At 37.4% G+C, this 16,412-nt stretch overlaps 1 protein-coding gene and 1 long non-coding RNA gene across 2 annotated transcripts; one reads left to right on the forward strand and one right to left on the reverse strand.

Annotated features, from left to right (window-relative positions):
* Positions 1 to 671: 671 nt before the first annotated feature.
* On the reverse strand, positions 672 to 14,916 carry dera (deoxyribose-phosphate aldolase (putative)). Its single transcript, XM_042511393.2, has 9 exons — positions 14,760 to 14,916; positions 12,517 to 12,614; positions 11,287 to 11,434; positions 10,157 to 10,252; positions 9,905 to 10,039; positions 8,251 to 8,379; positions 4,110 to 4,222; positions 1,294 to 1,443; positions 672 to 1,158 (listed from the first exon to the last, which is right to left on the reverse strand). The coding sequence occupies exons 1-9, from the start codon at positions 14,788 to 14,790 to the stop codon at positions 1,102 to 1,104; spliced, it is 957 nt and encodes a 318-aa protein (XP_042367327.2). The 5' UTR covers positions 14,791 to 14,916; the 3' UTR covers positions 672 to 1,101.
* LOC148185931 (uncharacterized) lies at positions 10,261 to 12,273 on the forward strand. Its single transcript, XR_015775523.1, has 2 exons — positions 10,261 to 10,479; positions 11,234 to 12,273. It is a non-coding gene; the product is annotated as an uncharacterized LOC148185931 (long non-coding RNA).
* Positions 14,917 to 16,412: the final 1,496 nt, after the last annotated feature.

Consider the following 16,412-nt stretch of genomic DNA (forward strand, 5'->3'; position numbering starts at 1 on the left):
ACTTTTTCAGTAAACATTTTTCCTCAGCTTTTTTAAAAATAATTTTCTACTAATTTCTTGCAATTTGTGAAACATTTCTTATTTCAACATTGTTGAGAGTATCTTTACAGCTTTACCTTGCCACTTGTGCCTTATCTGCTTACCTGACAGGGGAGAGTCAGTCTTGCATCCTGTTGGCTCTGAACAAGGTCTGTCCATCCAGTGCAACAGCTTGATCCAGGATGTTAGGGGTTAACACGGACATTAGCCAGAAGAAGACTTGAGCTCTCGGCCCAACTTGGGTCAGCCTCGCCCTGATGCCAGCTCTCTTCCCTCTGTTCATCTGGCGCTTTCGGTTTTGTTTCTCCCCTCTGGTCTGACGGACGTCAAAGCACGCCATTGGTGCAGATCCTCCTCTCCTGCTGCATTTAGTCCAAACCCCACACAACTTTTCTAATGTTGATAAGTGCCACTCTCTCGCAGAAAAGTCGTTCTTCAGTAGAAGGGGCCATGGTGTCGAAAAAAAAAATAGAAAAATATAGCAAAAAAGTAGCAAGAATTTGAAGACTACTGGCTTCTGCATCTACATGTGCCATCGTCATCATAAGTATATGAGTGATACCTGCTCTGCAATACAATTCTGTTAAAGATTGTAGCACTGGGTGGAAGTGGTGAGAACAGAGAAAAACAAATTATCTTTCCATGTAAGTTTTTTTTATTTTGTAAAAGATTTGCAATAATCTAGTTAGAATTTAAGAACTTGAGGACAAATTGATAAATATTATTTTCTAACTCTAAATCAATATTTTTTTCCTTCTTAACATGAAACAAATTAATCTTAACTCAGCACAGCCTTCACAATGACTGCCAGACATGATATACTGTTGATTATATGTTACTAAATACTTTGAAAAGGTTCGTTCATCTGTTTCTTCATAAGTCCACAGTCTGAATAATGTAACATTATACAGAGCAATAACAGTCATTGGTCCCAGTCTTTAGTCAAAGCGCTGAATGCGAGTGTGGTTAAAGAGCAGATGAGTGCTGCCTGGATGAGCACTGACAGGCTTGTGTGGTGAGTCTGAGGTTCTGATCGGTCATTAAAATAGGAAGTCCGCAGCCTCAGGCCATAGGAAGCTCATGATAGGCTGCATACTGTCCAGTCACGTGATGGTAGATCTGTACAGACAAAAACAAAAACCTGTATGCAGAAAAGTAAAACATGGAAAAAGTACTCTGTGTGTGTGTGTGTGTGTGTGTGTGTGTGTGTGTGTGTGTGTGTGTGTGTGTGTGTGTGTGTGTGTGTGTCCCCACCTGCCTCTCGATGTCAGCCAACAGGCTGCTGGCTCCCAGGCGGAACAGGAGCGGGCAGAGCCAGTCGTTGCCCAGCTCCTCTTTGATCAGAGTGAGCCACACCAGAGACTCCTGAGCCGTGCGGATCCCCCCTGCTGGCTTGAAGCCCACCTGAGGGAACACACACACACACACACCTCTGTCAACTGGACACACACTTCACTGAGAGCACAATTACACTCCAAACTTTAAGGGTTTAGTTGCTATAATACTTTAACTACTTAGTGAATTAAAAAAAAGGGATGAATCACATGTCCCTTCATATCTGTGTTTTGGACACACAAGTTTTTGCCAAATGCATAAACTAAACTTACCGTCTTACTGACAGGGAACCTAACATGCACCTCCATGGATGCAGCAGGCCTTGCTTTGTTTTACAGAAGCAGTATGATCAAGTGTAACAGTGTGCACACATTAGAAAATCATTAAATCAAGTTTAGAGAATTAGGGATTAACTGGTAATATGTTCAAACCAGGTTAAATAAGGGCGTGTCCATATTGGCGAGTAATTATAATGGCTACTTATGATTAACGTTTTTTTTCTAAAATAAAACACATGCACGAATAAAAAAAGCTACCAAAAGGCCTCATTGTGTAACGTGTGGTGATAGTCACACTGATGCGTCTTTGCATTTGGCTGCTAGTCCAAACTATCAGTGTTTTCAGACGCTCCTCTTTGATGAAGGAAAAACTAGTGTTGACTCTTTCTGTGTCTGCCAACAAAACACTGCTTTCATCCACCTTCTGCTACCTTCTGTAGTGTGGGGAGTCCCTCCTGTGTTTTATCTGGATGTATGTGGTCAGATGGAATACTGTCCATCTCCAGCAATGGCTAAAAAGCATTTTCACACATTTCCGGAATAGCGGGCTACATGCACCAACATTATGCACTATAGACATGGCAAAAGTTCTTAACCATCACAATCTGCTGAATTCTGAATCCCATTTCATCATGAATAACCCATTAACACAGGTAACTCCCTATCAACATGATATAACGGCAGCTGTGTGCAAAGCTGTGTGACACATGCCCAGGAACTGGAAAGAAGCAAAAATTTCCCCAAAAAAAGCCTGTAAGAGGAAGAACTTCAATACAAGTGAAATCAACGTACTTCAAAATAAATGATTTTTCCAGAGTGTCAGCACTAGTGTTACTGGAAAATCAACAATTCAGACCTGGCAAAGGATTCAGATCCATTACTACAGAAAAAGTACTTAAAACCACAAAGTAAAAATACTCTTGATACTAGTAAAACATCCTGCAATGAAAAAGTTACTTAAGTTTAAGTATTTAAGTACAATCAGGAAACAGTAGACAAGACGAGGTACGATATGATACGATACGATACGATAAATGTAAAATTTAAAAGTTAAAGTACTCGCTGCAGAAAAATGTAAATCAATCTAATAAATTTTAAAAAATATCAAAAGGAAAATCAGCAAATCCTCATATTTAAGAATCTTATATAAAGTATTTTTATATGAAAGATGAAAAATTATTATCAAAGTAGCTGCAGCTGCACCATATATTTGCATAAAGTTTGTGTGCAAAAATCCTTATTTGTAAAGTGACAAGTTATCAAATATTTTTAGTGTGGTGTTAAGTGTAGTGAGATAATAGTATAAAGTGGCAGTTGATTAAAATACTCCAGTAAAGTAAAAGTACCTAAAATTTGCACTCAAGAACAGTATTTGAGTAAATGTATTAGTTACATTCCTGCACTTGTCAGGAGAAGGCTGCACAGTAACTGAAAAGACAATCATTGGGGTCAGTGGATTAAGCAGAGTAGTATTTCTTTAGCCAAAAGATAAAATAATACAATCATTATATTTAATCTAAAACATAATCTGAATTTGATCATATTTTTGCATTTTTTACTGTCCTAAAATATAAAAGGTGTGTTTAGACAACAATTTGTGGCCTGTAAAAACCATTTGTTTTTCTCTTATTTGGTGAGAGTGCTCTTGACTAGTCATAAAATGTTCTCTTACTTATGAGACAAACAAAACTAAGAGATCATTCGTAGATTCCAGAAATCTATGGGTACCAACATAATTAAAAAAAAAAAAATTCATGGACTCTGTACTTGTAAAGGAAGAAAATGAATGACATTGCTACTACCATGTGCCAATTCATTTTAAATTAGGTTGGTTTTTTTTATCGCACTACAAGATGAGTAGAATTTTTTGGATTATCATAGCCTGGGATATGTTGATTATTTTCAACAACACTGACTGTGGAAATGTTTTTTCTCTTTATGCCATTATGTTAAAAAATGACATCATCAGGTGGAAAATAGTAAAAATGACAAAATCCAAGGCAGAAGCCCAGAATGACAGCCAGAAATAATGCAATGCATTTTTATGCTCTGATGGCTGTGGGGCAAAAAAAAAATACAGTTTAAATGGGTTTCACTGGAGTATTTTTTGCACTCAACAGTATGAGTGTAACAATTTAGTTTCCACAGTGTATTTTAGAATCTTCGTAGGAGCTGAGCTGGAAATTCAAATATTAAACAAAATACACAATCTTGCCTAAATTGATGCCATATGCATGAACATAGCCAAAATTTATCAAAAAATGAAGAATGAAAATTGCGTAAAATACACCAAACAGTCCCTAACGGATTAAATGTACTAGAAAAAGTCTGAATTTAATTTAATAACTTTTCCAGGAATTAAATGACAAGACCTGCAGCTGACCTGCAGCTGACCTACAGCGTACCTTCACCAGGAAATAGTCCAGTCCAAGAGAAAGGCAGAAGTGGATACTGTACCTTGTGGCCTGTACACAAGAAGTAGTCCCGGATGGCCCTCACCATCACTATGGCGACAGGGTAATTGGCGTTGACGGACTCCTTTCCCGTGGACGTCTTGATGAAGTCTGAACCTGTCGGGTTTAAACAGGTGAGATTATTATTGTCATGGTTTATCTGCTGGTATGTTTCTATTTAGCTGCTCCACACTGAGTCCGGACAGGCAGATTGAAGCTGAGATGAGCTGCTGAAGAGGTGAACAACTCGGCGTAGGTGTGAGGCTGCACACGCAGGACGGACAGGGCATTACTCTGACAGTCTGGCCTGGCCAGACAAGAACATATGCTGCTGCTGATGATGGCTAACAGAGGGCAGCTGCACGCTCATCAATAAAAGCCTTCATTTTTCCTTCCCTTCCTTCACAGCCAATTATGTTTTATCAGCTTTCCTGATAAAAATAGAAGATGAAATGACACTCTTTAATAGATTACCCACAAACTGCGGGCTGCAGGAGAGGAAAAAAAAAAGAAATCATCCCTTCTGCCTCCCTGGTGTATAATGACGGTTCATTACTGAACAGAACAAGATGAACATTTTCCAGTTCATTAAAGACATGTTCTATGTATTTTTCCAGTCAGGTCTTTCTTTCAGCCTCTCTCCCCTCTTCCTCAAACTGGCATAATCCTTAAGATTCGTTATGGGGAGTCTTAATTACCAGATAATGGATAACGGTTATTAAATGCGGGTGGCGGTAATGAAGCTCTATTCATTTGCGTGGGCAGGGGGATACTGGCGGGGAACAGCAGAGTAAAATAGCCTGCATCAGAGATTAATAGGTGAAATTATCATTCAATTTCAGGAATCTCATACGCAATTCATAGGAACAAGGGGAGATTAAGGAGCGAGTGTGGCGACAAAAGCAATGCATTTTAATAATGATCTCTATCAGAGCCCCTGACAATTTGGTTCTGTAATCGGCTTATTATGTGATGGCTAGTTAAGCATATTGTGTGTGCGGGTGTGTGTGTGTGGGTGTGTGGGCGCATTTTTGTGTGGCTCGTCTTTCCAAAAGGCCAAAGAAAAGCTGAGCAGCAGCGCCACAGACCGCATGACCGCAGGAATTACAGCAGGCCTTCAACTTTTACTGACTTAGACTTTTTAAAACCTCTTTAGTGCCGCATAAAAATCAAACCAATGTCTTCACATAAAGAGAAAAAGACTTTCAGTTAACCCTTTGAAACTTGGGACTGTTCTTGTGCTGCATTCAGAGGCCTTTTCACAAGTATTTAAACGTTTGAACCCGGAGCAAATTGATTGGATTTCTTTTAAAAAACATGGTGAAATAAAAAGCCAACTTGGCAAGAAATGTCCCACAAATTGTAAGAGATAAGTAGATTTAGAAAATAATTTTTAAAAAGCAAGTTTTTTTTCATTTTTTTCATGTAATTTCCTTGTTTTTTGTTGCAGTTGTTTGTTTTTAATTTTCCCATTTGTTCTTTTGTTGTTTTTCCTTCTAATTTTTACATTATGATAAGGATCATATGTAAAATGGATTATGGAAAGGATCCCTACAAGAGCTGGGTCGATTTATGGTTTTGCTGCTCCGGTGTACGAGCTGCTTGAACAGCAACGCCTGCTTTGTTTGTTAACCTCTTGGGCTGATGAGAGGAGACTAGGGGTCAACAGATTATCAGCCCGACTGATTACTGGAGCCAATATCTGGCATTTTGCCTATTATCTGTATTTGTGTTTAATTTTAATGATCACCAATAAAATGAATTAATGAAAAAGTGTGTGAATTATATTTAGCCAACAGCAGAGAAGGCAGTCTGCAATACATGCAAAGAAAGTGTCAGCCAGGAGGAAAAGGAACTTTTACGTCAGGGAACAATTTTTATCCATTATTTAAATTTTCACTGAACTTCAGTTAAAAAAAAAATGCAGGAAACTTGCTGTATATGATGTTGAACATTTCAGTTGTGCTTAAACATTTGCTGAAGGCATTTAAACAAAGTTTTGTGCAGGACATTGTTATATTCCAAATTTCATTGTTGTTCGAAATGCACACCTGTTTCAAATATCAGTAACCAGTCTGATTAAGTACTAATTACCAGTATCTGTATCAGCCCTGAAAAACCAACATCGCTTGACCCTACAGGAGACCATGACCACGACTTTGCCAGGTTTTCCATGACCGTCGGAACCCTGCATCAGGGTTCTTACAGCTTATAGCAAGTAGTGTTTAAGACTTTCCAAGACTTTTTCAATGCCACTCAGAATGATATTTAAGACTGATTTCACTATAACCAAAGTTGTGCGGGAGACCTGATTACTTAGGCCTAGGGAGAAATTTTCCCCAAATATTTAATGTAATGTAAAACATGACTTTTGGTTGAAGGTGTATTCTGTGATTTTTTCTTCTTTTTTTAAGTTAACTATTATTTTAAGATGCATCACTGCAATGTAAAAAAAAGGTGATTCATAAAATTGTGCCTTTTTGGCATTTTTAAGACTTTTTAAGATTTTTTAAGATTATTTAAGACATTTTAAGACCAATTGAGGACTTACTTTTAGATAGTTTGATTCCAGCCTTCTAAGTCTTTTTAAGGGTCAGTGGGGACCCTGTGTATTATTAGACATTCGTCTGGTAGGAGCTGCAGCTGCCGTGGTGAATGTTGTTACAGCCAGTTTGCTACCGTCAAACTCTTTCAGCAGACCACTCAGCACCCGAGCCCGGTAAAGCCAGAACATTTGGCTTCATTTAAAGACATGAACTTTGGTGAGATAAGTTCAGAACTATTAAGACTCATCCAGGACTTGCAGACCCCCTGCAGTTCCGCAGAGGAGCGCTCACAGCAGGCGATCTCCAGCCTCTCTCTGCTCTCTCCTCTCCATCATCATCTTAAAGTTGACACACCCGATCAGGGGCTACTCACACATCTGCAGGGTGTCACCATATGATGCTCACAGCCACACACAGACCCATCTGTCATTTCTATTATGATGTTTTAACTGTATTATTTTATGTTGCAGCTGTACTCAATACAGCAAAACAAAATTTGTGTTAAACACAGACTGATCGCGAGCTTCTCATCGCACTCTCAGAAAGGTTAAGCCTTTTTGCCAAAATGTTAACTAGATGTCAAATGCAAAATACAGGCGATTCCTTTAACCCTTTGAACCCTGATTAAATTGGTTTGATGTCTTTCAAAAAAATCGGAAGAAAGTAATGAGCAGCGTTACACCACAGTGCCCAAAAAATAGCAAGAAACTGTAAAAGACTTACAAGTAAAACCTTAAAATAAACCAAAAAAAAGAACAGTAAAAAAACAAAATAGAAAATAATGTGGAAAAGTGCAGAAAATTAGAAACTAAATATGTATTTTTTCTGTAACATACTTTAACTCTTTGAAACCTGAGCAATAAGGTGTGATTTCTGTCAAAAACATGGGGAAAAGGCTATGAACAATAGAGGAAGAATTGACCGAAAAATGTGCAAGAAATTAGTAAAACGTAGAACAGCTGAAAATTGTCTTAAATAAAACAAAAAAGACAAAATAGAAAGTAAAAAAAAAAAAGAAAGTGTGGGGGAGAAAGTGTTTAAATATTTTAATAATTTCATAACATAATTTAAAAAATGTAATTATGATCATGCAATTTGTGAAACAAAGTTGCTCATTGCCTTTTTTTTCTCCATGTTTTTCAAAGACATTGCACCAATTTGTTCAGGGGTGAAAGGTTAAGCATTGAAAGCAGCAAAAGAGAAGTGACATTGCTCCAGTTTTCAAAGGTTTGAATACATAAATATATACATTTTTCCCTAGTTTTTGCTAATTTCCAACAATTATTCCCTCTTTTTTAAAGCTGATTTTCATGTCATTTTCTTCATCACCTTTCAAACTATTTCTTGCAATTTGTGGGACATTTCTTGCATTTCTTCAAGTTGCTCATGGCACTTTTTTTCCCCATTTTTTTGAAAGAGATTAAACCAATTTGCTCAGATTTCAAAGTCTAAATAGCTTGTGAGAAGCTCTGAATGCAGCACAGGAATACTGATGTTGAACTAGGTTTTAAAGGGTTAAATAAACATTTTCTAAGCAGGTACACAAACTGTGACCACGACAGACGCACTGACACATGTGAGAGCGGCTCGCTGACTCACCGGCCATCATGGAGACCAGGCTGGCCTTGTAGACGTTGGTGAAGGTGCCCAGCTCTCCGATAGCCAGGATGGTCTTCATGTGGGCGTCGCCGCAAGCCTCCCGAAACTGACGTATCTCATCGTACATGGCTGCAAGGGGGGAGACAGGAAACACTTACATTAGGGAGGCACCATGACCCTCCTGGTTCTACCCCTCAGTATATTTTTTATATTGTTCTGCTTCTATTTTTTTTTCTAGTTTTTGACATCTTATTATGAGAGTATTCATACATTTTGTTTATTCTATTTATTATTATGAAAATGATGTTTGTTGTACTTTTGTTGTACACAGGCTGTGTCCTCACCACAGCAGCCGCGGGTTCGATTCTAGCCTCGGCCCTTTGCTGCATGTCATCCCCTCTCTCTCTCCTGCTTTCATGCTACATCTGTCCTATCTAATAAGCCCCAAAAGATATCTAGAAAAAAAAATAATGATAACTTCACATAGTTGAACTAAAGTTAGAATTTTTATTGTTAAAATGTCTGCTAATTAGTATGTAATTCTTAAAGAGGCACATGTGATGGTGATGAAGTACAGAGGGAATCAGATAAAGTAAAACGTGTCATTTTTAATGTACGCTATTAAAAATAAGAGTCAACCTGAAAATTCACTTATTCACTTACTAAGCAAAGAATAAGCAAAGAATTAAACCTGCTATAAATCCTTTGTTTCAATACACGAACAAAAGTAAGAAATGAAATAAATAAATAATTTCAGTTGCCATCAGTTGAGAAATACACTAAACATTTTTAAGATGTTATTAGTATTTGTTCTTCAATGTCACTTCGAGCTACAGGACAAAGTAACCAGTGGGATTAAACAATCTTTTGTTAAAAGGACAAGAAATAGGGTTTAGTTTAAAAAAATGAAATAAAAATGTGTCCTTTGAATACTATTTAAAAATTAGGGGCTGCATGTTTTTGTATTTGGCAACTCTCTGAGTGTGTAATCTGTAGTTTATTTTATTTTGTTATTTTATCTACATTTATCCAGAATCTGAATCTCACTCAGTTATTATTGTTGTTTGTACACTAAGAAATATGAGATCAGTTCTGCTTTGTTTTGTTGTTGCTAAAAATTTGAAGGCAAACTATTATGTTTAATTAGTAAATATTTTATGGCAAAAAAAATGCTGCCTAAAAATTATTTTATGGCCATATTGTCCACCCCTAATTGAAAGCTCATGAACTAGAAAATAAGTGGGCCATGAGTGGATATAATTTTGTCAGCTGCTGTTTCCAAAGTTAACAATGAACAAAAACGGTCAAACTCAACTTTAAACTGTAAACCATTGAGGAAAAAAAAATCCTAAACACGCTCCGCATAGCAAAACAGTGGAACATCTAAAGTTCCCTGACGCAAAGCAATGCCATCTGCTGAAGAGGACTGTGTGATTCAGTCAAAAGCCCCGAGAAAAACGTCAATGAACCTTGGATGAACCTGAAAAATTGTTTCCTCATTGTGCTCTGTATGTGAATGACCATAAAATGGTGAAAATTAAAGTTTGGAAAAATGAAAAATATTTTGAATCTAAAGCAGTTGGGCTCTTCTGGCCAGAGCGATGTGAGACAGAATTTAGTTCCGTGTGTTTCTCATCATGTGGTCTCAGCGTACCTTCCCATTGTCCTGTGAGGGCCAGCATCCTGTTTATGACGATGTCTATCTCGGTGGCACCATCAGCCACCGCCAGGCGGACTTCCTGTAGCCGGGTCTCCAGTGGTGTCTGGCCTGCTGGGAAACCAGTGGCCACTGGGAGAGGAGGGAAAACACGCGTCTTTTTCATTTTCTTTCACTTCACACTGACAGTTCATGCTAATCCTGCTGGAAATGGTTTCTATAGGTGTGACTCGGTGTCACATGACCTACCTGAGGCAACAGGAAGGCTGGAGTTGGCTGCTTTTAGTGATCTGACGGCGTCAGCAACACGAGATGGATACACACACACTGCTGCTGTAGTCACTCCTGCCACAGGAAGAAGAAACATGGTGATAAACTGGTCTGTGTCGCCCTCTGCAGGCTGAACTCAGCTGTGAACACACAGTCTGACATGCTGAACAGACTCCAACTGGTCAAAGTGCACTGTTCACCTGATCTGTCCAGATTTTAAGTTTGATGAACCCTTCGAGATCTGGATCAACATCAGTTTTCTTGTGCTGCTTCCGGACTCCTTTCACAAGCTTCTTTGCAATGTAAGCAAATTACTTTGATTTTTTTTTAAACATGGGGAAGAAACTCAAGTGAGCAACTTGGCAAGAAATATTCCACAAATTGCAAGAAATAAGTAAAACGTGACAAGAAAATGACCAAAAGGGGAAAATAAAAAAATAAATAAATAAAAAACTCTGTTCATACTTACCATGATTATATATTAAATCTGTGTTCAGAAAGAAATGTATGTGTACTTTCTCTTCTTTCTTCAGCACGTTTTTGAGCCATTTTCTTGTTTTTGTTGGTTTTTTTTAAAACTAATTTTTGTGTTTATTTTGCGTAATATTATTGTAACTTCTTCCTAATTTTTTGCTAATTTTTAGGTCATGTCTTGTTAAGTTGCTCATTGCATTCTTCCCACTTCTTTTTTTTGTTCATCATACATCTATTGTATGTGATACACTTAATATGGATAATTATCTCATACAACCCCACTTCAAAAGAATCTGAACTAACCCTTGAAATGGCTATCTTTTGAGTTTTGTCTACTACAAGTCATTTCTCAAAGCAAAAACTATTTGACGCTTTTCTCAGTTTTAAATCATGGTAAGCTGAATACATTTGAAGAGATAAAAAAATAACCCTAACCCCTAACCCTTGGTTGAATAAATGAATTTAAATATGTGAATTTGGTCTCTGAGGAACTGGAGTCAGCATTTTCTGACATCTCATACACAAAAGCACTTACTGATTAATTAAGAAAACCATCATGTCTAATCAGTGTGTTTCCAGCAGGGTGCAGCGGCACTGACTGAACCCCGCTCTGTGTGGTGTGTGTGGCAGCAGACCTTTGTCGTGCATTTCCATCTTCTTGAGCAGGTCGTATCGGACCGGCTGGATGGCTTTCAGACACAGCCGATGGACGTTGGATGGTGTATCGTCTCCAGCAAGAGTTGTCAGGTCGATACATGTGACAGCCTTCAGCAGCCAGGCAGCCTGCAAGACAAACACACGGGGATGGAACAAAACATCACAGCGAATATTCTTACTTTGTCTCCATCTTTTAAGCTCAATCTCACCATCAACAATCATGTAACACTGTATATTATCTGTAGTTAAGTGCTAAAACAGCATATATGTTATATTTAGGTACTCTAGCACCTAATAGCCCCAATGAGAAGATGGATTTTCACCCTTTCTTGTAATCTGTTTCTTTGTACCTTGTGTGTATGTACTGTGTAATCTGGTAACTGTATTAACATAATGTGTGGTCTCTTAGATTATCATCTCTGACTTTTTTCTCATATTGCACTTTCCCAGGACCAACATAGAGGTGCCTCTTTAGTTTAGTGTAGCACTATTGTTAATGACGGCCTTAGAGCCTGATGATGGTTGGGAATACTATATTGAGTGTCTTCCTCTTTTTAAATATTTTCAGTGTTTATTTGTTTTTAAAATATATTTTTATTCCGTTTAAATACATTTCAATTTTTTTATTGTGTATATTAATTTACTCATTTATTTATTTTTAGGATACCATGGGGGTTGAACACTGATTGAATGTTCCATTGTACATTCTTTCATCAGATAAAGAAAAAACTAATAAACAGGTACAATTTATATATTTATACACATATTAACACATTATTTGTGTGTGATTATGTATTTATGTATTCACTGGTATGTGTTTATTGACATGTATCTTTTTCATGTGATCGATCACATGACTGTTCACATTCGTATTTCAGATGGTGTCTCACAGCGTATATCTAGTCTGATGAAGAGCAGTCTTGCTCAAAACGTCACTTTGGTGCATTAAAGAAGTCATAACTGGAGCCCTGCAATGTGGGAGCCATTCTTTGCCTTTTTACTTTTCACTAATGTTTGCTTCAGCAGCTGCTTCAGGTTTGGATTGAATGTGTGTGCGAACCTTTGCTTTAATATCACATCATCAGCCATGAGAGATTTTGTCACACTGCTAAGACTTTTTTAGCTGTCATATGTAATACACAATTGTGGGTAATATTTGAAATTTTTAGCCAAAAAAAACCCCCCAGACCTTCCTGGCAGTTTCTTACCTGCCACTGTTTCTTGGGGGTCTTCAGTCCCTGGATGTGCTGAGCTCTCTTCAGGACGGCGTGAGTGTTCACTCTCACTTTGGATACCCACTCCAGGTCTGACGCCCATCAGCAGCAAACATATCGGGAAAAAATAAGTCAATGTGTTTACATTTAATTATTTTAGTCATCGCTTTTTCCAGTATTTGACTTATTTGCTAATATCAGCGTTTATGACATTTAGAACACTGAATATGGTTGCAGCGGTGTAACGGTTTCAAGATATGACTGAAAACTGAAGGTTATCATACCATGTACATTCACTTGCCAACAGTATTCATAGAAAGTTTTACATTTCCTCATGCGACTCTGAGAAATTTAGAGGCAAAAAAGAGATTCTGAAGGGAAATCAGTGTAAAGAAGAGCTGAGCGGAGGTACAGCAGGGTCTATAGTAGGGGTCGACAGATATCGTTGTTTCAGTGCCGATACCTGTACCGATTTTTAGTCGTTAATGAGAGCAATAACCGATGCTTGGAACCGATATGCATTTACAATAAAATGAAAATCTTTCTGTCAATATTTAGAATTTGGAAAAAAAAAGTTGAAAGTGAAAAGTGAAAATTTAAATTAAAAAAGGAGTTAATAAAAATAGCTCCCAGGAGGTTTCACAAAGTAAAAGTTTCTCCCCTGCTGACACTTTCTTTGCACTTTAATTAATTTTATCTGCGATCATTAAAACATCATTAATACTTACTGACTGATATAGTGCATCAGTAAGCATTATGTGGGTTTATGAGTGTGATCATAAAGCATTATGAATGCACTGTAATGCACTATGAATGCCCTTATAACACATTATATATGTTCTCTTGATGTCTCTCTCTCTTGCTCATGTGACGCTGAGGAAGTCAGAGGAAAACAGGAGATTTCTGAGGTTACAGCAGAGTCTATAGTCAGCTGAGCAGAGAGAGCAGGACTGTCATGAGTTCTCGATTACACTGACAATGACTGACCGTAGTCACAGCAGCCATATCTCATCATATTTAACCCTTACATCATCTGAGGGGTAAAAAATGACCCACCACGATGTTTAACAGCAGAGAAAACCCCCTAAATGATCATTTTTCAACTTAAAATTCTATGACTTTTCCTAGATTGACAACAACATGAGAAAAAGCGAAACATTGCCTTTGTTCATATTTCCATGAAAGCTGTACACCAACAGGGTAAAAATCTTGTCGTTGGGGTAATTTTTGACCCGGTAGTTATAATATCATTTTTGTACCAGAAAAACCACACACACACACACACACACACACACACACAGAAATACATCTGCAAAGTCCATGCACACAAACTTGCATTTTACAGTACAATAAACTATGTTGCTAAAGACTGTTATAGTTTCCTTATAATAAAATGCATTCAAAACTACTTTTACACATTTCCTCTACTTTCTTAGGCTACGCTAGTGATATATTATGCTAACAAATATGTTACCTATACAGTAGCTTTAACAACAACAACAACAATAACAATAAAAATGATAATGAAGCTTTACTTTAGTGACTGAAAACAATTATGACAGCTGTGTTAAAATCGAGTGGACTCCACTGATTACATGCAGTCTTTCTGCACTGTGAAGAGGACACCTCGATATACACAAAGTTAGTGATGAATGACAGGTTGTTTCTTCATGCAAAATAGATTTGGGGTTTAAAATTCAACCAAGCTGCTTTATTTTAGGGGTTAAGTCAAGGCCGGTCATTAGTTTACCCATAGGACAGACAGAATATGCATAAAGTTAACAACACATGGCTGTGTGTTGCCTAAATGTACAGTTACAGTAAGAAAATTAGCAAGTGTTTTGAAAGTTGTTACTTTATGACAATATGTCTGCGTTACAGTGTGTGTGTGTGTGTTACATTGTGTGTTTTACAGTGGGTTGCAAGGTAACATTTGGGTGTTCAGCAGGTCAGTTACCTCCGCGGTGTTACTCATTAAGCTGTCAGAAGTTGACGCTAAAGTAAAATTAGCTATCAGTCTTGACTGCTGTTTTTTAATTAAACACGCAGTCTGTTACTTCATGTTGTTAATGAGCGTTAATAATGACACCGTAAATAATGCTAGCAAAGAAGAAGAGCTGTGTTAAAGCCATAGCAATGCGAACGAGACCTCACGTGTTTTTACGGAACAGCTAACTAACGTTAACGTTACAGTTTAACGGCGGCAGTATATAGTTTTAGCTTCAGCTCAAACTCACCGAGCTTCGTCCCCGGGTTTCTGACCGACATGATGAAGCACAGATGGTATTTCTTCACGTGCAAGTGCTGGAAGTGTCAGTAGTAGCCACGGTTAACAGAAGTGACCTGTCAACACTTCACTTCCTGTCTACAGAGCGGGTAAAGGAAGAGGAATCCCTCCACAATTAAACGCAACCAAAACACTGCTTGAGCTTACTACTTCCGGGATGGTTTTCGCTGCTCTGAGTCATTCACATTTTTAAACAATACAAATTAGCGGCGGTTTTATCGTAATGTCAGATATAGTAAACTCCCAGTGATGAAAGAAGAAGCATATCAGAACACACACACACACAGAAATACATCTACAAAATCCATCCATACAAACCTGCATTCTGTCCTCATTCAATGGGTAAAAACAAACCACAGTGTAGAAATACTGTTCAGCTACAAATAAAATTCTAATTAACAAAGCATTCAAATTAACAAAGTATGAACCTATCAGTCCCTCAATCAATCAGTCAGACTTTATTTGTATAGCACTTTTCATACAAGCAAAACACAAAGTGTAAGACAAAGTGCTCCATACAATAAAACCAGAAGTGATAAGCCAAAAATTATTTGAAAAGAAGCCAAACATCATTTGCAAGAAATTAGTTAAAAGTTACAAGAAAAAAAACATGTATAAATATAGCATTTTCCCTGTTTTTGGATAATATCAAATAATCATCCCTGGCTTATTTTCTAGTCTTTTTTGGTCAAGTCAAGTTTCTTGCAGGATATATACATATATTTATATACATATATATACATACATACATTGTCTTTAAACCAATTTGATTAGGTTTCAGAGGAATAATGTGAAATTAAAAATCTTCGAAAAAGTAACTGTTGCCGACACTAAACGTTTTATCGAGGATCTTATCATTATTTTTTCATTTATTTTTCAATCTTTCCATGGTCCTATAGGTACGGTGTCCCTGAGGTGCAAAACACAACTACAAATCACAACCGCAAATCAGAAAACACAACTGCAAATAAAAAACATCTATCTGCGGTCCTCAAGGATTGTCGCTTGTCGACCGCAGATACCTACCCTTTCCATTAGAACTTAATGTTGCGTATTATTTGTGGTTGTGATTTATTTATTTGCGGTTGTGTTTTCTTATTTGCTGTTGTGTTTTCTTATTTGGGGTTGTGTTTTTTATTTGCGGTTGTGTTTTTTATTTGCGGTTGTGTTTTCTCATTTGCAGTTGTGTTTTCTCATTTGCAGTTGTGTTTTCTCATTTGCTGTTGTGTTTTCTTATTTGCAGTTGTGTTTTCTGATTTGCTGTTGTGTTTTCTTATTTGCTGTTGTGTTTTCTGATTTGCGGTTGTGTTTTCTTATTTGCTGTTGTGTTTTCTTATTTGCAGTTGTGTTTTCTGATGTGCGGTTGTGTTTTCTTATTTGCTGTTGTGTTTTCTTATTTACAGTTGTGTTTTCTTATTTACAGTTGTGTTTTCTGATTTGCGGTTGTGTTTTCTGATTTGCGGTTGTGTTTTCTTATTTGCAGTTGTGTTTTCTGATTTGCTGTTGTGTTTTCTGATTTGCGGATGTGTTTTCTGATTTGCGGTTGTGTTTTCTTATTTGTGGTTGTGTTTTCCACTTCAGGGCCACCGTATATAGGGGATGT

This window comes from Plectropomus leopardus, chromosome 22 (assembly GCF_026936395.1).
Source record: "Plectropomus leopardus strain MGB_pleo_1.0 chromosome 22, ASM2693639v1, whole genome shotgun sequence".
NCBI classification, from domain to species: domain Eukaryota; kingdom Metazoa; phylum Chordata; class Actinopteri; order Perciformes; family Serranidae; genus Plectropomus; species Plectropomus leopardus.

Coding starts and splice junctions, on each gene's coding strand:
- dera (XM_042511393.2), bottom strand. CDS start 14,790: ATGTCGGTCAGAAACCCGGGGACGAAGCTCG. Junction 10,253..11,286: donor GATGGAAATGCACGACAAAG/GTCTGCTGCCAC, acceptor TTCCTGTGGCAG/GAGTGACTACAGCAGCAGTG. Junction 10,040..10,156: donor CAGCCTTCCTGTTGCCTCAG/GTAGGTCATGTG, acceptor CTCCTCTCCCAG/TGGCCACTGGTTTCCCAGCA.